This window comes from Paramormyrops kingsleyae, chromosome 10 (assembly GCF_048594095.1).
Source record: "Paramormyrops kingsleyae isolate MSU_618 chromosome 10, PKINGS_0.4, whole genome shotgun sequence".
Lineage (NCBI taxonomy): Eukaryota > Metazoa > Chordata > Actinopteri > Osteoglossiformes > Mormyridae > Paramormyrops > Paramormyrops kingsleyae.
Genome location: NC_132806.1, coordinates 12,352,749 through 12,374,853, shown reverse-complemented (window position 1 = coordinate 12,374,853; position 22,105 = coordinate 12,352,749). Strand labels below are relative to the sequence as shown.

The window sequence follows — 22,105 nt, the reverse complement described above, 5'->3', positions numbered from 1 at the left end:
CCCAAGACTGCCGGCTCAGGAAGTCACACCCTGCGCAGGGCTGTGTTGTCCTGCTTGGTGCAGCTCCTAAACCAGGTGGAGATGCTCCCAGTCAGGATGCTCTCCGTGGTGCAGGCATAGAAGGCCTCCAGGATCTTGGGAGGCAGCTTGAACTTAAGCATCTTTAGGTAGTGGAGGTGCTGACGTTACCTTTTAACAGTCACTGGTTTGCGACGTTCATGCCAGGTGCTGCGTGATGTGGATGAGCTCTGATGCATGTCTAACTCAGCATGCAGACTCAGCAAACACAGTAAGCGTCATGCACTCACAGGAGCACAGAGCCCCACCCTCCTGTCTCGAGGGCTTCGCTTGTCATCATCTGATCAGCCCCTGAACCATAGTCTCATAATGCACCTGGAACTCAAAACCCCTCCCACCAGACTGACATTCTTTTTGACACTAGACATTCTAAAAGGTCATCTGGCCACATATTGGCTGCTCCTTTTCATTCCAGTGCACTGCAAAGCTCACCATGTTCCACTTTCCACAAAGTCAGAAGGCTCTGGCTGTGCAAAAACTCTTGGAAAAGGCCAACGTTTAGAGCAGCAAACACTGGGGTCCAATTTTTCCAGCATGTGCCTTTTAGAAAAGGATAAATCCAAGAGGGATCATTTAGCTGAGAAATGGCCCCATCTGAGAGACACAGTCCTGCTATTTTATGCAATTCATCTGAAATAGCCTGTTTTCACATCTTTAGCACCATATGAGGCAACAATATGCAGAGACATGCTTCGGCAAAGTATTTAAGAGCTGTGATACTACAACAAATCAAAACAGACAAAAATTAGCACAGCGCCTGCAGCGTTGGAGCCCACAGCTGGCGTGAAAATGAAGTCGAGCGGGTCCCTTGAGAATTCAGCGATGGAAATGCATGCATTTCCCTTGCAGCATGTGACATGACACCTTCCCTTCATGGCCATAAACACCCACTACTCATGGCCTAAGGACAGGTGCCTCACAGCCCCACGTACCGTGCCGTTCTTGCCTAGGGATGACACGGGCTCGTCATTTCTCTACCCTGAAACGAAGGTAACCACACTGACGTGTCACCCGAATGGCGTGGGTCTGAACGGAAAGGGGGGGGGAGTGGGGTTCCCCATTAGGTTTCAGGATAGGGAGTGTGGGATTGTCAGAAGGCCCAGTGGCCGGCCATTTTGCAGCGAGTCGAAACTGAAGTGAAAATGCACTGCAGTCTGTGGCGCCGTCAGGGGGAGGAAGTCCATCCGACAGCCCTGTTACAGTTAGCAGTAAACACAGAAGTAATTATATTACAAAATAAAAACACACGACTTCCCCATTTCCCTACAGCTCAGCCCCGCCACTGAAGACCGCCAGCACTGCTGCTCTTTGCTGTGAATCAAGGATCTATATGCCGATTAACAAACCACTGACACGGCAAATGGTTATTAAACACTGGCGCATAGCTAGCCCTTCAATTAGCGGCATCATCCTTGCATACAAATGTGATACAATGGTAATAAGGAAGCTCACTAATTAGTTAGCTGAACGGAATTCACACTCACGATCCCTTAAATGTGACTGAAAAAGAATAATGTCCAAATCTGTGGCAGTTTTAATTTACCAGCGTACAAAAACAACAAGGGGCAGAGAATGAGTCATATGTCCAGGAAGCAGGCTGCAGTGGAGATACAGCCCAGCCGGACCACTAAGATGCCGATACGCTCCCAAGGAAACTTCAGATAGTCATCGTTTGCCACACCAGTTTCTGAACGTTAGGAACCTTCATTAAGCAGAAGCACGATTATCAGGGGGTTGAGTACAGAGAGACAGGGAGAGGGGAGAGAGAGAGAGAGAGAGAGAGAGAGAGATAGTGTAGGGCGTGATTGTGTACATGTGAACTTGTGGCCCATTATGACCCAAGCATCCCCAGGATAGGCCAGTCCAGATTCCCCCAGGCTATCAGAAGAGGATTGTTATGACACCATGAACCTCTGGGGCAACCTTTACATTACATTAAAATGGACATTGGAAGACAATTTATTAAAAGAAAACCAAAGTACTCTCTTAACTAAACCTTACTGACCCAGGTGGCATGTAACATTTCAGGCTTTACGCCAATATGAAGCGCAGGGGAAATGATGTAAGAACTCTGCTTCCAGACCTCCAAATTTCACAAGAAAATAGCAGAACAAACGCAGTAAGCTGCAGCTGCATGCGCAGGCAGAGGAGGACGGTGTTTCTAACCACGCAGCCATCACCGCTGCCTGCCTGCCAGCCTCCCTGCACCCGTCTCAGGCAGTGCAAAGACTTTTTATACCCTTTAAGTTCATTTTCAATCACAATCCTATTAGAAATCAGATCATCTTAAATTTTCATAATTGACATACTACAGCTAGACAGACTGGAAACAATATACCAAATATTTGGGAAAAAAACACAGAATGACTGATAGATGTACCTTAAAATGCAGTTTTTCCCCTCCAATAAAGCTCATTTAATAATTTTCTGATCCAATAAACTGCAAGAAACTGGTAAAAACGATGCGAGGGATTCTTATGGGACTGTTATAGGTATTTAGTGTAAAATGCCTTTCTAGGTGGTAAAATATGACTAAAACTAAAAAGTGAATAATTCAACTTATATAAACTATCTCTCACACACACACACACTGTGTCTGTGAGTGAGCCCTGCGATGGCTTGGTGCCCCATCCTGTGTGTGTGAGTGAGCCCTGCGATGGCTTGGTGCCCCATCCTGTGTGTGTGAGTGAGCCCTGCGATGGCTTGGTGCCCCATCCTGTGTGTGTGAGTGAGCCCTGCGATGGCTTACTGTCCCATCCCAGTTTGTTCTCTGAATGAGCCCATAGGCTCTGGACCCCCCACAACCCTGAACAGGATAAGTGGTTTCAGGAAATGGATGGATATCTCCCTCATTTTTTTTTTATGTTCCATCGTTATGTTCTTCTGACTTTAGCCTGTGGTCAGATATACAAGCTTTAAGACTCATGTTTTTAATCGTTTCACCAAACAGACCCAAGTAGTTTTATGCAATCAGGTGTTTTCTGGACTTCTTCATGCATTATTGAAGCAAGAAGACAGATTTTTTTTAAGACAACCAAAACCTGAATATGGTTTAAAGGCTGCAGTGGCTGAAAGTCACAAGGTATAAATCATTTACTCGGTGGAATTTTAAATTTTTTGTGTGTGTGTGTGTGTGTGTGTGTGTGTGTGTATGTGTGTGCCTTTGACACATTTCCTCATAGTGAAAAGGCAGTCTCAGACCTTCGTTATAATTTGGAATTTCCCTCCTTCAAGAGTCAGGTGACTGCGTGCCACCAGATGAGGTCATCTGTCAGCAGTCCAGGTGACCATGCGGAAACCTGCACAGCTTAAATGGGGAACCTCACACAAACGGTCCCCACAGCCCTTCCACAGAAGCCAGCCCCCTGAAGAAGGAGCGATTCTCTCCGAAATCGGGAAGTGCTGCCAGTGCACACTTTCCATTTCACAAACAGTCACATGGATGCCTGAGAGTCCCCACGGGCCCAGGCTGAAGCAGGACCTGGACTGCAGACCCTGAGTCACGCTGAAGATTTGGCCTGAAGTCTTTATTACGTGAAAGAGAGCGTATAAAAACATGACAGTAGGGAGGAAAATATAAAAGGCCACTTGGCGGGAGTTCATGGCGCTCATGTAGAGCACATTTTACCACCGTGGGAAGCTTATGGCAGCCGAGATAAGAAGTGAAGATGCTGCTGAACACAAACACACTGCTGAACACCGTCACACACAAACACACTGCTGAACACCCTCACTCATGAACATGCTGCTGAACACCAAGAATAACATGCTTCTGAACACCATCACACACTAACATGTTGCCAAACACCATCACATACCAACACACCACGGAACAACATCACACAAAAACATGCTGCTGAACACCCTCACAAACGAACAAACATGAACTGCTCTACAGCTAGGAGACAAAGAGGCACAGCGCCATCTTTGCACCGGTTCCCGAAACTGATCGCGACTCCACAGCTGCAGAGAGCTAGCCCCGTTCCGCTTTTGCTCGCTCCACGGCCCTACTTTGTGACTCTCCTCAGAATTCACTGCCCCATGGCCCGGCTTGAACCCGCCCCCCTGCTCGTCAGAGCCAGCCCTCGAAACCAGCCCCTTCCCCCCTGCTTTTCCTGCTCCGCAAGACCGCGTCAACCTCAGAAACGGGGTGCTGACATGTGCGCCGCGTTCAGCTAGCAGACTGACTCACACACACCCACACACACGCAGCTTAATAATACATAACGCATCTTAATTCTCACCAAAACCCCACTGGAAAGGAGGTCATTGTGTCAGCAGTCAGATGACTTAAAGAAGCCCCAAGGGGGGGCATCGGTTTTGACGGAGGCACAAAATAAACTGAGCACAAAAAAGGCCGTTGTGTTCAGAAGGGCGTGGAATCCGGTGTCACAGTGCAGCACTGACTGTGACATCATGGTCACATGCTGTGCCCTGGGCCTCCATCAGCCCAGAGCCTGGAGCCCACGTCTTAGGACCTACCTGCAGGATGGGGACCCCTCCTCCCCTCCCCAGAATAATAATCGCAGGGCAGAGGGGGGCTGACTCAAGGCCCTTTTGTGCAGAGCGACCCCCTCTGGTGAAAAGTTCAAAGGGGGAGCAGAGTCTCCCCACCTGACTGCTGGAAGCACCGGGAGGACCTGAGGAGACACGTCGAGGGGCTTGCCGGTGGGGCCCGGCCCAGCCCAGCCCACAGCGGGCCCCAGGCTAACACAACTGCACAGGGGTATATTTAGAAGCTCTTGTGGGAGATAATTGGTTTCAGAAGACCAACATTTCTAATTATCTGCTGGCCATCAGGAGGGGAGGGGAGGGGAAGAGGAGACTGAAGAGAAGGGGAGACTGAGGATGGGTGTGGGTGGGTTAGTGGAACCAGCCTCTCTCTGCTGTGCATGGGCCTGGAGCAAGTCCCAGAGAGGTCAACAACCCACACAAGCACAAAAATGAACTGCCCCCCCCACAGAGGACCAACATGACTAGCAGAAGGGTGGGGTGGGGGGATTTCTGTGACTCTCATGAAGGCAGAACCTTAAGCCACAAATGTATAAACATCAGACCAAAGACTGAACTGCCTACAGTGAGCAAATCAAGGGATCGGGAAAAGGAAACACATTTTTGACTTTCTAAAAGGAGCTTACAAACACCCCAGATTACATGCTTTTTCCAAAAACATCAGTGACCACAGGAAGAAGTAATTTGTTACTGAAAACTTTTCAAAACACAACATTCATGATATCTACATTTACGTAATGCCTTCGTTTTAAAAAATGTTGAGGGAGGTCTGTAAATTTACGGGAAACTTGGTTTTTCCGCTTTTCACTTCAGTGGCTTTCAGAGGCTACTAACGACAAGCAAAGCAGGGGTTCAAGCGCACCCCGCATGCCGCCACAGCCCGGGGTGCGAGCGCGTGCCGCCACGCCATGTCCCGCCCCGCACCGCGTTCACACGCACAGGTCACGTGTTCGTATCGGGGGCGGAGCCACAATGATCACGCCTAGAGCCATCATGCGTTAAAATGTATTACTATACCACCGGACAAACTTCTGAAGTATTACATGCCAGTCATGTATTACATGCCAGTCAAATACAAAGTAAATGCCACGATGTCACCCCATGGGCGTCAATTACTAAGGCATTATTCAAAATATGCAGTGTAGCACAACTAGAAGAAAAACGCATTTCTGCGGTTGACAAAGTCCATGTTAAAAGTGGTTTGCTTCAGAACTCGTTATGTCTGTTTCCCTGAAAACACCATTCTTCTGAGACGTTTAAACTGTTATTAGTTGTGTAGTAATTAGATACGTAGTTATATGCCGAACTGTGGTATGATAATACCAGATACGCCACTGTGAGACGAATAACCTGCATCTAACTCACAAATTATTATTATACAGTACGCATCATACAGTTTTCAAATACGTTAATAAAGAAGCCTTACCTCTGTCATGTAACGCAGGTTTTTAGGTCGTTGTTCAAATTTAAAATCGCAAACCCGGTTAATTTGTGTCACTTGTAAGCTGGTTTACTTAGTTGCTGTATGCTGTTATTGCACTGAATGTAGTCAATCAGCAGTATATGTTCACGTAAATTACTGGCATTATCCCAGAAAGATAAGTGAAATAGTAAAATAATCTCTTACCATTAAGTATGCAAACTGGAAAACCTTAGTTAGTCGACTGAATAACTTTTTCTTCTTTTTCACTTTTTTGGCTTGTTACTGGTATTCCAATGTTTCCAGCTACTTGAGTATATGGGGTTTTCCTCACACAGTCCTCAATTGATTGGCCCGGTGTGGATGAGTCACATTTTTCCCTTGACATTGTCCAACATCCAGTTAGGGACGCTTGCTAAATTACATACAGTTTGGCGAAACGAAATCGACGAATGGGAACAATTTGTTTTATCTGGCTAACCAGTTTATTTTTTAAACCTGGGAAGAGCAATTTAAACAGCTAAATCCAATACAGGCAGTTTTAATATAGTTTTATAAGTTCTGACCATTGTTGAATAACTCTAAAAAGTACATCGCAGCAGAATGTACGTTGGTATACAAATGTTTGGGATTTAAAAACAAAAAGGTATGTCCATATCTGAGATTAGGATGAGATCAAATGAATCGTATTCTTTTAATAAATCATTTAATGGCTGTCAGGATTTGCAAGGTTGTCATAAAGGCTACGCTGTCGCTATTACTTTCATTTCAAGGGACCGTGATTTATTTATTTATTTATTTATCTTATATTTTCACCAACACACACGCGATGTCCTCTCTTTAATCATTTAAAAATGTTGGTTTGTGCAAACAGTAATTACAGCAAAAGGATGACTGATGATGATCAGTCTACGGATAAAACTGCTAAGGGCAAAAATGTGTTATTCAATGATGTGATTCTGGGGAGAATACTGTCAGCACGTCTGCCCCCTCTAAATACATCTGTATGAACATATTTAATATATAAACTTGAATACTGGAGATTTTCAGTAATATTTAGATCACTGAGTAATAGCGGTGGAACGTTGATGCATCGTTATTTTAAATGTTGTGCGGTAATGTTCAGAATAATAACTTAGAGACGATCCCTCATTTTATCAACACTTTGGACCCCGCCCGTTTAGATTTACTTAGAACGATGATCGGAATTTCTGAATAGTTGTAAGCTATGTCCGGTAATTGCCTCCCCTTATCGTAAACAAAATAATTAAAACACTATAATAATGTTTTGTCTCAGTCAGCATATAATTAGGTCACGTCTGGTGATGTATATACTACTGAATCGCAAACATATGACCAGCGAACAGCTATGTTATTGCCCCTTTTAACACTTTAACTTTAACAAGCATTTTATAGTAAAAAGTTGAGGTAAGAATTTGTTGCTTTGTTGTCCGACATGACTAGATGTATATTTTGCAGGAGAAAAATAAAACTGTAATTCCCATACCGGGAGTCGAACCCGGGCCGCCTGGGTGAAAACCAGGAATCCTAACCGCTAGACCATATGGGAACTGATGAATAACGTGTACTATATAACTGTAATATATATATATTTTTTTTCTCTCAAACATAATTTTAATACTTTTAATAGAAATGAAGGAATTTGTATTTTAACGCCTTAACCCCAAACAACATCAGATTGCCATCTAGCAACGGTGGGATATACAAAGGGTTATCGTATACAGGAGCCGGATTGCTTGCGTAGCCAGATAACTTGTTTGGGTTTTAGGTATCCCAGTTTAAATGGACTTTATCTTTGTCCATTTACATTTATCCCAGACTGCCTTAAATCCAACAAGTTATCTGGCTAAGCAAGAAACCCTGCTTTGTGACACAGGTCCCTGGTTTAATTGTGTATTATGTGCTTTATTATAAGGCCAATCCAAAAACAAAAAATAATGAGCAAATCCTCATGTTCATACTGACTGACCATGTAGGGTCATACTTCATGACTTCAGACAGCCCCAGGGCTTTAAACGCTGAGGATTCAGCCAATGTGGCATGAGTATACAGATAGCAAGTTCCTGAAAGTCAATGAATGTTAAAAATGAACAAGGATATGCACAAGAGAAGCACAGAGGCTAGTTTAAGAAAAATGACTAATCTATACTGAATATTGATTGAATAAGGTATACTGAATCCAGAATCTATAGGGTAGCATTTTATTTCCTGTCATTTTCAACTTGTTGCTTTTGGTGAGACATTTTGGTATCACAGGTTCATTGAGCTGACTGATATATTGTAGGTTAACTCATTATTTTTGCAGATGGTGTCAAAACCATATGGGTGATATGAAGTTCCGGCCCAGCACTGACAGCATCTTTCAACACTTCAAAGGCAGCATGCATTTGTGAGTACTGTTACACCTGAATCGCTTAAACATATCTACAGCTCACTACACAGTGATCAGCTATAATAGGGGTCTCCAACTCCGGTGCTGGAGCGCTACCATCCAGTAGGTTTTCTATCCTACCCGACTTCTGATGAGTCACACCTGTTTTCAGGTAAATACCAGGAGCAGGTGTGGCTCATCAGAAGCCAAGTAGGACAGAAAACCTACTGGATAGAAGCTCTCCAGGACCGGAGTTGGAGACCCCTGAGCTATAACATTCAAACCACTGACAGGTGAAGTGAATAGCATTGATTATCTCGTTACAATGGCACCTGTCAAAGAAGGTCAAGAAGAGTCAGGTCTGGAAGTTGATGTGTTGGAAGCTGGGAAAATGGGCAAGGGTAAGGATCTGAGTGACTTTGACAAGGCCCATATTGTGATGGCTGGATGGCTGGATGACTGGGTCAGAGCATCGCCAAAATGGCAGGTCATGTGGGGTGTTCCCAGTATGCAGTGGTCAGTATCTACCAATGGTGGTCCAAGGAAGGCCAACCGATGAACTGATGATGGGGTCATGGGTGCCCAAGCCTCATTAATGTATGTTGGGAGCGAAGGCTAGACTGTCTGATTCCACAGGAGAGGTACTGTAGTACAAACTGCTGAAAAAGTTCATGCTGGCTATGATTGAAAGGTATCAGAACATACAATCCATCTCAGATTTCTGCGTATAAGGATGCGTAACCAGAGACCAGTCAGAGTGCCCCTGCTGACCCCTGTCCACGGCTGAAAGTGCCTACAATGGGCATGAAAGCATCAGAACTAGACCATGGAGCAATGGAAGAAGGTGGCCTGCTCAGATGAGTCATATTTTCTGCTATTTCATGTGGACGGCCGGGTGCATGTGCATCGTTTACCTGGGGAAGAGATGGCACCAGGATGCACTATGGGAAGAAAGGAAGTTCGGGAAGGCAGTGTGATGCTCTGGGCAATGTTCTGTTGGGAAACATTGGGTCCTGGCATTCACATGGATGTTACTTTTATGCATACCACCTACCTAAGCATTGTTACAGGCCAAGTAAACTCCTTCGTGGGAACAGTATTCTCCGATGGCAGTGGCCTTGTTCAGCGGGATAATGTGCCCTGCCATTATGAGAAAATTTTTCAAGAATGGTTTGAGGCACATGAAAAAAGAGTTCAAGGTGTTGATTTGGCCTCCAAATTCTCAATCCGATCGAGCACCTGTCCGATCCATGGAGGCCCCACCTCACAACTTGGAGGACTTCAAAGATCTGCTGCTAACGTCTTGGTGTGAGATACCACAGGACACCTTCAGAGGTCTTGCGGAGTCCATACCTCTGCAGGTCACAATATTAGACAGGTGGCTTCAATGATATGGCTGAACAGTGCATGTTGGGGTTCTGTCACTTTATGTATTTTTCAGTCCAATCCATCTAAAGTGCAGTTGTGTACCACATGAACATCGTAATGTATCGTGATGTGTGTGTGTGTATATATATATATATATATATATATATATATATATATATATATATATATATATATATATATATATATATATATATATATATATATATATATATATATATATATATATATAAATGCACAATACTCACTGACACCATGATTACACTTCTCAGAAAACTGGCGCACACACAGCAAATTGAGAATTCGAAGATGAATTCGCAGGGTAACTTGCAAATATCAAGGAAATCACCGATGCATATAAACACATAGTCGGCAACTGCAGTAGGGAACAATAAAGTAATTTTATTTAGTAAAGGAAGAAAAGTCTCCGATATCATACTGCTTTTTACCAATAAAAAATTTTCAGACTCTGGCTGTTATGGTGGTTTTCATTGTTTCATGGTGACATGTTATTTTTTGCAGAATTTTTAAAACGACATTTAAGTTTCAGAACCAGGGATCGTTAACACGAACGTATTGACGACAAAAATAATAAAAATAAAAAACTATGTAGTGTAAGTTTTTTAAATATTATATCCGTGGTAAAACTTCGTTTTGAGCACAATATCTGTCAGAATTTGCTGTATGTTTATCAGGCAACAGGCATTCTCGGAGAGCATCCAGTCACATATGACTCAGTCAATATCTGAGGATTTGATTGGACGGCGTAAATATCAATCACGTCTTCCTAAGATATAATTGGTAGTTATCTTAAAAAAGGTGGGGACACTAAAACGTTTTTGCGTGTGATTTGGTAAGGGCATGTCGTCACGACAAACGGAAGTAAGACTTTACCGTCGCATGGACTGGAAAGGGGAGTGGAATCACACTTTTTTGGACCGTGGTGTTTCATCATCACGTTTAATTAAATGAAAGGCGAATTGCTCTCATAACACTGAACTGTTTTACCATGGTGCTGCGGAATGTTTTCACCGTACGCACTTTAAAGACTGCAGCATGGACCCCCGCGCGTGTGGCTAAGGGCAGCGGCTTTCCACGGAGTCCGATCCGACCTTGTGCTTCAGGCTGCACAACGCTTTCCGACGAGCTTCACTTCATCACCACCCCGATTTTCTACGTCAACGCCGCTCCCCACATCGGACACTTGTATTCCGCAGTCATAGCTGACTATTTGCACAGGTACAAGCTCATACGTGGGATCACATCCAAGTTCTCCACTGGTGAGTAACGTAAGCTGCTTATAATAAGTGTGATTATTTGCCTCACCCATTTAATATTTATTTATTGTCCGCTTGTCCTTGTAGTGCCTTGTTCCGTCTTGCACTAAATTTATCGCACTGCTGTTTGTCCGGTTTCCCCCCCATGCACTTGTCCGCTCCCTTGCAGCTGTGGCATAAGAATTTTCTCTGAATACATGTGACAATAAAGCTTAAAACTTGTTCTTGTCAGTGCAGTGGTTAACCGTAGGTCTCTGTGCTTTTCAGGCACTGATGAGCATGGGTTAAAAATCCAGCAGGCGGCGGCCTGTGCGGGAGAGGACCCTCTGACTTTCTGCACTGAGGTGTCGGGACAGTTCAGGCACCTCTTTGAAAAGTGTGACATCTCCTACACGGACTTCATCAGGACAACAGACGAGAGGCACCGCCATGCCGTGGAGCAGTTCTGGGCTGTGCTGCAGCGGGGAGGCCACATCTACAAGGGCACTTACCAAGGCTGGTACTCCACACAGGATGAGAGCTTCCTCACGCCGACCCAGGTCGGTGACAGCACCGACTCTGACGGAACAGCCATCAAGGTTTCACTCGAGAGCGGCCACAAGGTAAGATAAGATCCTGGTGTGAATCACCTTCATCGGCAGGGCCGCAGCCACTAAGGAGGTGTGTGGTTCAGCAAGGTAGGTCGCCATGCCTGTGAACAGAAGGTAGCCGGTTCAAATCCTGTACTCGGCAGAATGGCCACATCTTTGATACCGCCCTTTGGCAAGGCCTTTAACCCCCCCCCCCCCCCCCCAAAAAAAAATGGATGGATGACTGACCCTGCACTCAGACCCTTAAAACAGAGAGCATGATGGGATGTGTGAAAATAAACACATATTAATGTACCTGTTCTTGTATAAATGGCAAATAAAGCTATACTTTCTAGGTCTTCTCTCACACGTGCACAAAACATGAATTTTTGAAAACTATGCAAAGGTGCTGCTGCTGTAGAGGACTTTCCTGCTTTTCTCACGGGCAGGTGGAGTGGATGGAGGAGAAGAACTACATGTTCCGGTTGTCGGCGTTCCGATGCGCACTGCAGCGCTGGCTGGCCGAGACCCCCGGGGCCATCCAGCCAGAACGCTTCCGGCACGTCGTCCTCCAATGGCTGCAGGACGACCTGCCTGATCTGTCTGTGTCACGCCAGCGGGGGCGCCTGCAGTGGGGCGTGCCGGTGCCTGGGGACCCCGAGCAGACGGTTTACGTCTGGCTTGATGCCTTGGTGAACTACCTGACGGCGGCTGGCTACCCGGAGCAGCACCCTCGCTGGTGGGCCGCGGCTCGTCACGTCATCGGCAAAGACATCCTGAAGTTCCACGCCATCTACTGGCCGGCTTTTCTGCTAGCGGCCGGGCTGCCCCTCCCCCGGGTGATCCTTGTGCACTCCCACTGGACCGTGGAGGGACAGAAGATGTCCAAGAGCCGCGGGAACGTGGTGAACCCCCTGGAGACATCCGGGCTTCTCACGACAGATGGCCTGCGCTACTTCCTTCTCCGGCAGGGCGTGCCGGACTCCGACTGTGACTTCTACGAGGATAAAGCCGTGAAGCTGGTGAACAGCGAGCTGGCTGACGCCCTCGGGGGGCTCTTAAACCGCTGCACAGCCCTCTCGCTCAATCCCGAGCAGGTGTACCCCCGCTTCTGTGCCACATCTTTCCCGAGGGAGGGGGCGGCTGGTGTGGGGCGAAGGGCGGTGCCCGAGGACTACGGCATGCTGGAGTCGGTGGAGGCGCTGCCCGGGCTGGTGGCCCAGCACTACGAATCGCTGCAGGCCTATAAAGCCCTGGAGGCAGTGGCGGCGTGTGTGCGGCACACCAACGGCTTTTTCCAGCGGCACACACCGTGGAAGCTGGACCGCGGCACCCCCAGCGACCGCTCCTGGCTGGACACCATCCTGCACATCTCCCTGGAGTGCCTCAGGATCTATGGCATCCTCCTGCAGCCTGCGGTGCCCCTGCTGGCGGACAAGCTCCTGTCACGGCTGGGGGTGTGGCCTGAAGAGCGGGCGTGGGGGAACCTCTGCTTCTTGGCCCGGCATCGGGGGGACGCCTGCCCCTTTGAGGGGAGAGCCCTGGGCCCCGAGACGGGGCTGTTCTTCCCCCGGCTGGACAGACCGAAGGCCAGCAAGGCTGACTCCAAAAGCAGAAAGAAAACAGCCTCGTCTAAACAACGATAAAGGAAAGGTTTGAAGTGGTTGGGTTATTTTTCCCTTTCACTGTCTTAATCCCTTTTTATAAAAACTAGCAATTAATTTATTAAACTTATTTTCTGATTAAAAAGGGGCTGGTTGAGTATTCTGTTTCTTTTCTGTACATTAATTAGACTCAATGCTTGGGTTTATCAGCTTGCAATGTCACTCATCGACCACAGGGTGGCAGCAGAGACTAAAAGAAGCATTGATTGTTTAACAACCCTGAACAGGTTCTCGTTCATAGGCTGGAATTACTTAAAACTCATAAAATATCACAGCCTTATTATTATAATGGTCTTTCACTTGCTGAATAAAACAATAATTGGCACTAATCTCTATATCAGAGGTAAGGACCAGACTAAACTTTAATTTAATACTCTAAATTAGCAATCATTATTATATGGGGTTCATTCTATCATACTGGGTTCAACTCATTAAAAACTGAACTAATACAGATTCTCATTTGTCTTGTGCTCCTTTAAAACATCACCTTTCCCACAGAGTGTCTCTCTCTCTTCTGATTCCCCAAATCCCCTGTTGTGAAGTCGATTTGGCGTAATTCAGCAGGTGAGAGGATTATCAGCCTCTCGTTCATCGACAGTCCAAAGCGTATGTGCTCTGGACTCGTGATTGACTGACACCCCCATTTTGTTTGAACTCCCTTCATCTTAAGCCTGACGGTGCCAGGTTATGGGCTGGGTGATCTCACACAGCTGCAGGTAAGTTCGCACTCGGATACAGACACACGAGTGCTCGTACCAGGATGTTCGACCGCAATGTGTCCAGTATCTGCTCATTATCCGTGTGGCCTTGCGAGTGACATGTGCCTGGGTGAAAGTGTGTCTTACGTATTTCTACGTAAGAAGCATCATGACAATTTTGTTTGGCCATGTAATGTTAAGGGGGCTGAGGTAGGGGGAGTGACATCTCTCCCTCAGAGCCGCTGCCCAGCGTGCCAGTTGGGGGGGGGGCACTGATATAATCCACCATAAATACATCCAGTATGTTCAAACACAAGAAGCTGACCTTCCTTTGTATCTCTCAAAAGCTTGATATGTTCTCTTGTGACGATGGATCCATCCAAATATTAGTGCATCAATGTAAACTAATAATTAGCTCTGGTATCAGGCTGTATTTACAAATGTTCATACATATTTTATGCTCAATACTCCCATATATAATTCATAACTACATGTAGAGTCCAGTAGTAATGATTATACCCACAAAACACAATTTCAGTCTCGCTCTTCCTGTCAATCCCACAAGCCCCTGGGGCCGCCCCTTTAAGCCTGTCGATCAGCAGGGCATAGCCTACCCCTGATCTCTGCCATGATGCACAGCTGCTGACGACGATCTGGGGGGACCTCAGACAGCAGGCACCTGTCTCCAGCACTGCCGCGTGGGTCATGGGGGGGTGAGGAGTCCATCGCCCCTTTGGAAGGCCGTCTGGCTCAGGACAGATTTGCTGGAATCTGGGCCTGTAGTATACAAGGTTAGCGATGGCAGAAATGGTAGGTGAGTGACACCCTCTGTGTCGAAGGTGGCTATGGAGTGTATCTGTTTCAAAACGGGGGCCTCGGGGACCCCAGACAGTCATACTGGGAGCTGGGAGGGAGCAAAAATGTGGACTGTCTCGGGAAACACTGGTGCATATCACATTACAGATCAGTGTGAGTTAATGGGATCCTTACTGAACCTTAACCGTAAACCAGTAAGAATATCCAAAACAGATCCAATATCTATGACCCGGTACCAAGGACTGTGACACCCTAATTACAGAGGGGATTGAACTGATGGTGATTTTTTTGAGGTGTGTCTTTGCTAATAAAAAATATGCCGTTTATTGATCAAAAATAAATAATATGCATTAAACACAGTTTAAATGGACCCCTTATATAAAAAGACACCTTGTACAGATGGCATAAATGCCGCGAAAATGCCAGGCACACAGTAAGGCAGCCACACGCCAGAGCGGGCAGAGCCCTAGGCCTGGATGAGGACCAGCACGGGATCCTCTGACGGGAACCACCCCCACCAGACTGCTAACTAGCAGCCCACCGCAGGAGTTACCGTGACGATGCATACCTGCCAACAGATGGTCTTCGGTGTCCAAGGCGGCTGTTTCTATGGAGATGACAATCCTGGCAGGATTTTACGGGAGGTCACGTGATTGTCTGTGATGTCATATGAGCCCCTGTGTTCTGCACCTGCTTTAAAGCCCTCTGGCGGGTTTGGTGGCACTCCTCCATGCTTGGAGCTGTGTATATAAACAGAGATCCGCTTACACGGTTATTTACCATCCGCAGGCAAGCTTCACATCTTAATGAAGCAGTTTACAATGCAGCAGCCATGTGATCTTGTAGAACCACTGCACCAATCACAGTTCAGGAAGCTTGTCCAGATACCGCTCACTGGAAATGAGCATGGCAGCATGAATCCTGGGGGCTGGCTTTGGACCAGTACCAGCATCCTGCAGGTGTGCCTGGCTCTATCTTTAGGTACTAAGACTGCTGCGGTTTTGACATTGCACCTCACATCTGGATAACCTTCTTCAATGGGGCAGTTTAGCAATGCAGTAATTAATTTTGGACTCCCTGTGCAAGGTTACAACAGCTAGCTCTCACACCTACCCTGGGGTCAAATTGACCCCCAAAGGGACATGTCAGGTGACTTTTCTCATAGCAACATAATTACTGGAGGAGCGTGTAAGAGCTAGGCCCATGCTATAGGAACTTGTTGGTTTACATTGGCAGGTCCTAAATTGCTACACCACCTACTGCCCTCGCAGAAGTATTACCATATAATTACTCGCACCATATTACTCATGTCTGCTGGTAAGTCTGAACCCATGAGTGTCAAACTCAATTCAGTATCAGCTGGATCTCCCCTGAATCCACTCACTCTGCTTAATCGCTCCAATTATTAGCTAATTATCTCTGCTGTTTATCATAATCAATTTTCCTCATGATCCACCATTTCACTGAGGTGTGAACACATGGCGAAATAATGACCCCTTACAGAAATGTCAGATTGATCAAAATTAGGGAGCTAATTAGGCAGGAAATCTGCATTCAGTCAGTCATGTAGTTTTTACAGATGTGCCCTAAGCGTTTTTTTTCCCCATCTAGCTTTTTCTATGGTTCACTTTTACACAGTTATCAATTCATATACCTGGGTATTTGCTTAAAAAAAAAAACTCAGGTCAAAACTCAAGGCTACAGCGCAGTTTTCCTCCTCAGCACAGGACCCCCTGCTGGCAGAGGGGCCCAGGGCTGGTGGCAAGCCTTTGATGTTCAGGATAAATGGTCATGCCCCACACCGCTGCATCCTCATGAAAACACAAAAATAAGACATCTGTGGGCTCTGCTCTCTGTATGACCCTCGTATGAAGAGTAAACAAGCATCCAGGCAATCAAACCCACGTCTGGAATGTGCTGCTGCCCGGCAACGGCGATGCCACCAGAGCGGAGGTGGGAGTTTTGTAGGGACGTTGTGAGATGCCATACTTGGGAGGCGGTTCAGCCCATCACCAGGGGAGTACTGGCTCTCCCAAGGCCCAAGGGTGTGTGTCACCAGATGGTCCTGGGGGCTGGGGGTGTGGCCAGTCGTCACTAGTGCTGACAGTGCCACCATAATGGGCAGAGACCCAATGGCTCAGAGCCTCTCAGGTGTGCAGCCAAAGCCATAGGCCCGCCTGCCACCTCACATCCACCAATAAGGAGCCTCCCCGCCCCCACCAGCAGGGTCACTGTAATACACAGGCTTTCCCGGGCTGAAACCCAAGGACCTCTGCTAAACCCTCCCTCCCAGTCAACAACAACAACAACAACATTGTAGAAAATTATGGGGGGTCTTCTGACCGTGTTAATATACCTATGTCCAGCAGCAGCCTGTGACTCTCCCACATTAAGTCACACTGCCCACTTCGCATTTTCCTGGCAGACACACACGATCTGAGTCACATCGTCTGGATTCAGCTTCACGAGGACCCATCACGCCACCTGTGAAGCGCCCAAGCCAATGAGGCGATCTCCTGACGCACGCCAGCTTGAAAATTCACACTTTGCAGTGCTCGTCCCTCACAGCCAACCAGACATCAGGCAATCTGGCAGAAGCAGCTTCAGTCGGCAGAAGGAAAAGGTGACCTTGGATAAACGTCTCTGCTAAGCCAAGCGGGTAACAGCAGGAGGCCATGTCACCAGTGATGTAGTTTACAGAGACGAGCACAGACACAGCACAGATACCAGCACAGCTCAGGCCCGAGTTTGGCAGGAGCTCTATCCCGCAACAAGGTCCACATTTTCTGCAAAACAGTTATATAGATGTGAGGGACACATATGGAACAGCAGCACGTGGAGGGAACTGGGAAGATAAAGGGATGTAGGATAGAGAGACATTGTTTTAATTAAAGAACTGAACTCCATCCTCAGCAATTAAGTAAATATAATATAGACTTTACATCTTTTAGAGAGAAAGAGTGAAACGTGGGATCCGATCAGTGGCGGAACAACTGCACACAAGGCCCCGGGGCAAAACACCGATCGCCCCCCCCCCCGTACGTATATGTGGCGGCGCTGAAACGAGTTTTTAAGTGTGGGTGCAAGAACACAAAAAACTTAACGAGAGAATGCGACTGTCCCTCACAAAAACTGTAAAGTTTTAGTGGCTAAATTGCGTTTTCTACGCCTTTTCAGACAGGAGGAGACTTGTTTGGCTATGCCTAGAAAACAACGTTATTACCAGTGTGGAGACCGTCAGAGTTTTACCAAGGACAATAATTCCACCTCCAGCTGCCTGCCCATCTCATCCATTTCTGTTGCAAAAATTACAGTGTAGCCTATTAGAACAGAACTTGCTCAAAGTTTTTTTTTTCTTTAGATCCCACCCATCATGCACTGCAGGTTTTTTTTGCAATTTCCTCAAAACCATTAAATACAAAAGGAACAGCTTAGTTTGACTTTAAAACATTACTATGTATTATATTTTATGTTTGTTGTACGGATTTTTACAGATTTTTTTTTTATTTATTTTTAATTAAAAATTACACCATAGACCCACCATAATAAGAATGTATACCAAAAAATGATAGCTATATAAAATCGCAAGTCACAATTGAAATGCGAGTAATATATTCTAGCTGTTAAGAGCTTCAAAGAAATTATATTAGTGTAGCTTTGTGTGTATTTATAGTATATCAGTGTTTCTCAACCCAGTCCTCAGCGAATCCCAGCCAGTCCACGTGTTTGCTCCCTCCCAGCTCCCAGCCAATCAGGAACACCGAATAGCTGGTGGCTTGGGAGCTGAGAGGAAGCAAAAACGTGGACTGGCTGGGGTTCGCTGAGGACTGGGTTGAGAAACATTGTAGTATATGGAAGGGTTCTCTTATGGCTGTGGGGAGGGCCCTGGGGCGGTGGCCCCGCCCCTGGATCTGATGCAAGCAGGCGAGCCTATGAACCAGGATGATGCATTCAGTGAGGTCACAGATGAGAACAGGCTTGTGGACATGTTTTATAAAAATGTGAGAGGTAGAGTAGGTTCATGTTTGCCTGGCCGGAACCTGCAGGCTCGTCCCCGCAGTCCAGGCCTGGGCCAAATCCAAGCGTCACTATGTCAGCAGGGGCCATTCCTGATCATTATTCTCATGTTCCATGAAAGCTACAACAAGAAATACAGGATGCCACCCCCCAGGATCAGTCCACACGGTCGGTGATACAATTTGCCAAACAGGGGGGTGGCAATCCCGAAATAAGGGGCAAATCACTTCCCATATTGGTCCAAACAGGAAGCAGCATTTTAATTTTCAATATGTGTAATTAGGGTTGCAAAATTCTAGGAATATTCTTGTTAATTCCCATACTTTCCCGTTAATTCCCATGGAAAGTTTCTAATGTGGAATATTTCCAGAATTCCCCAGCTTAACTTCCCATGGAACGGAAAGTTTCAGGAAAATTTCCAGAAATTTTCCAGCCCTTTGCAACCCTATGTGTAATGTCTATTGCTTTAAAAGACCTATATTCAATTATTTGTGGGACCTGAACATAAAATTTTACCCGTATTTTTTATTGTAATGATCACATGCTCAGGGGTCATGGGCCCAGTTCCATGGGTCCAGTTCCATGGGCCACATCTGGCTTTCAGCACCAAAATGTTCATAGCCTGAATGCTCCTTGTTATTTTCAAAGTCCTGCTTCATAATAAGTGAGTCAATTCACACACAGGGAAAGGGGGGGGGGGACCCACTCCTTTCGTATGAGGGCTGACAGCGGCATGGCAGTAAGTGGCTTGGAGCGCCCCCTACAGGCGCTCCCCATGTAATGTATATCAGCAGAAATATCACCTATGAAGAGCATAAAATCATGCATAAACGACAAGGCCAGAAACAAGGGAGGCTTGGGCGACACAAATGCTTCCCCTGCTGTTTTAATCTAGTATCCCTGCAGGCTGCGGGCTTGATTACAGCAGAGCAGTAACGTTTGATATCTGTGAGCATAAAAGAGAGACGTGTGATACGACTGCCTGCAGATGACATGCTCTTACTAATGATGCTCCGGCGTACTACAGGGGGCGGGCTGTAAAATGCGACGTCCTCCCCAGCATAAATCAGCAAGGCCTGCCTTTGCTGACACGCATTATGGACCCTTTGAAGCTTGTGCACTGGGAATCTCGATGACATGCGGGAACCAAGAAGGAATCGCTGTCAATGGGGAATCTGTGGGTCACGGCAGCTATCAGACATCTCAGAAATCCATCCTGTCATCAGATCTCAAACCCTGAGAGCTGGTGGAGAGGAACGTGTGACACATACCACTGCCAACAATATGACTGATGAGAGCTGAGAGTTTCCATGAAGGAGAACAGCTTCCTACAGACCAGCTGTAGTCTCCTCCTTGCATTAGGTCATCGTACAGGAGAGCCCGAGTAAGATTTATAGCACGGTCTGACTTTTAGTCAATACCCGCATCACCCACAGCATGTTTAAAAAATGAAATAAAACATAAATCTCACAGTCCAGTATGGTGCGATATTCACCAGTATGGTGGTTTATGGTAGACATTGTGACTTTGTAATCACAGTGAAATTACACTCCCCAAAGGTTAGTGTTTCAATCTCTTGGTCTTCCGTGTTTTGGTTCGTAATACTTTCATCCTATTGAGCAAAATAATGTTTCAAAGAACAATTTCCAAATTTTAAAACTGAACATGCAGGGGACAAAATAATTTCAAAACCCAGGTAACAGATACTCCAGAGAACAAGTTTGCATTAGCTGAAAATACAACATTTTAGAAAACATTTCTGCACAAACAGTAGATGCATTAACTGAAAAAGCACAATATTCTAGAAACATCTACACAGAACAGCAAGTGCATTTCCCGAAAGAAAAACATGAAAAGGAAACACACATACATATAAAAAAATTAACAAATGCCATAGGGTAAATGCATTTCACAAACAGACCTTGAATAAACAAGCTATAATTTGAATTTTATCAGAGTGCGACTGTCTTTGTGTATCAGGTTTCCTTACCCACGACACCAAAAGAGTCTTACCACTAAAGCTCTAATTTGTAAAAAATAAAATTAATATTTTTTATCGGTATAATTAAATGATTCTTGTCTTTTTCATTCACCTCTTTTAATCTATAAAAGTCAAATGATGATGCCATCCATCCATTTTCTGTAATGGGGGGTCCAGAGCCTATGCTAGAGACTACACACACAAGGCAGGCAACCACCCAGGGAGGGGCGCCAACCCATCACAGGGCACACTCACACACCATTCTCACCTAAGAGCAATTTGGTGACTCCAATTAACCTCAGCTTGCTTTTGGACTGTGGGGGGGGGGGGGAAACCAGAGTATCTGGAGGAGACCCCACAGTGACAACATGCAAAGTCTACACACACGAAGCCATAGCAGAGGCTCAAACCCGGGTCCCAGAGGTGTGAGGTAACAGTGCTAACCACTGCATTACCATGCCACCTCACAAATAGTAAATGTTCCCGCAATAAATCAAAAAATACACCAATGTTAATTATCTGAAAATAATAAATAATGTTTCCTTTCCGAAATACGGAACAGAATCCCTTTGTAATCAGGCATTGGTCTCTCTGTAATTATTATTCAATTGTAAAAAGTGATTTTTCCAGCGATTTTTGGCTGGATCAAGACAGGCTAACTGTGGAGAGCTGGAGCTGAATAGATTCTGAAGGCGCAGGAGATATTCTGTGGGGGTGGCATCTATATGATAGTACAATGCTTTAGTTTTACGAGGATGTTATATATCAAAGTATGAGCCCTGGTGCATTTAAAATGTCAAACTTACCCAGAATATTGAATGTATTGTCAACCCTTGAAACAGGATTATTAAGGAACCCTTTCTAATGGTGAAAAAGTCATATCAACAGGTGCCTGCTAAAAAAGAGTATGAATCATGTCTGTTTTGGGGCCTTAGCTAACATGTGCACTGATGTGGGGGGGGGGGGGGGTTCAAATGCAATCCGTCATAGATAATATTAAAGCTTTTATCAGTTAGCTAACATAATCAGTATGTGGTACTATGCTAATGCACTCAAACATCCATTCATCCATCTTTTAGCTGCTTATCATGATGCTCAGTGTGACAATGTGTGACAATAATTCAACTCATAAGTGAGTTTATCAAGAGAGAGAGATGTCAACCTGTATTTTACACTACGCCTACAGTCAATACAGTGTATAATAATATTTTATTTGACATTCGTAGAGGTACACATAGGAAATCTTGGATTTTTGCATATCCCATCTTACTGTCCTATGAGACACACACCTACAG

General features: G+C 45.8%; 2 protein-coding genes and 1 non-coding gene across 4 annotated transcripts in view; 1 reads left to right on the top strand and 2 right to left on the bottom strand.

Moving 5' to 3' along the window:
- Positions 1-6,372, bottom strand: part of LOC111835029 (ETS-related transcription factor Elf-1-like) — a 37,979-nt gene extending 31,607 nt beyond the window's left edge. Inside the window, exon 1 of one of the 2 annotated variants that reach the window (XM_023794921.2) lies at positions 6,218-6,372. The gene's annotated coding sequence lies outside the window, so the exon portion shown is untranslated. The remainder of the gene's footprint in view (positions 1-6,217) is intronic. The other variant, XM_023794922.2, reaches the window with a different exon arrangement.
- Positions 6,373-7,508: 1,136 nt separating this feature from the next.
- On the bottom strand, positions 7,509-7,580 carry trnae-uuc (transfer RNA glutamic acid (anticodon UUC)). Its single transcript has one exon. It is a non-coding gene; the product is annotated as a tRNA-Glu (tRNA).
- A 2,710-nt stretch (positions 7,581-10,290) lies between these two features.
- On the top strand, positions 10,291-13,749 carry mars2 (methionyl-tRNA synthetase 2, mitochondrial). The gene is made up of 3 exons (XM_023794853.2): positions 10,291-11,068; positions 11,333-11,667; positions 12,084-13,749. Exons 1-3 carry the CDS (start codon positions 10,798-10,800, stop codon positions 13,278-13,280), a joined length of 1,803 nt encoding a protein of 600 aa, XP_023650621.1. The 5' UTR covers positions 10,291-10,797; the 3' UTR covers positions 13,281-13,749.
- The last annotated feature ends 8,356 nt before the right edge of the window (positions 13,750-22,105 follow it).

Bases quoted from the DNA above. Each gene is read 5' to 3' on its own strand.
- mars2 (XM_023794853.2), top strand. From the start codon at position 10,798: ATGGTGCTGCGGAATGTTTTCACCGTACGCACTTTAAAGACTGCAGCA. The intron at 11,069-11,332 runs GTGAGTAACGTA...TGTGCTTTTCAG, and splicing joins CACATCCAAGTTCTCCACTG to GCACTGATGAGCATGGGTTA. The intron at 11,668-12,083 runs GTAAGATAAGAT...TCTCACGGGCAG, and splicing joins CACTCGAGAGCGGCCACAAG to GTGGAGTGGATGGAGGAGAA.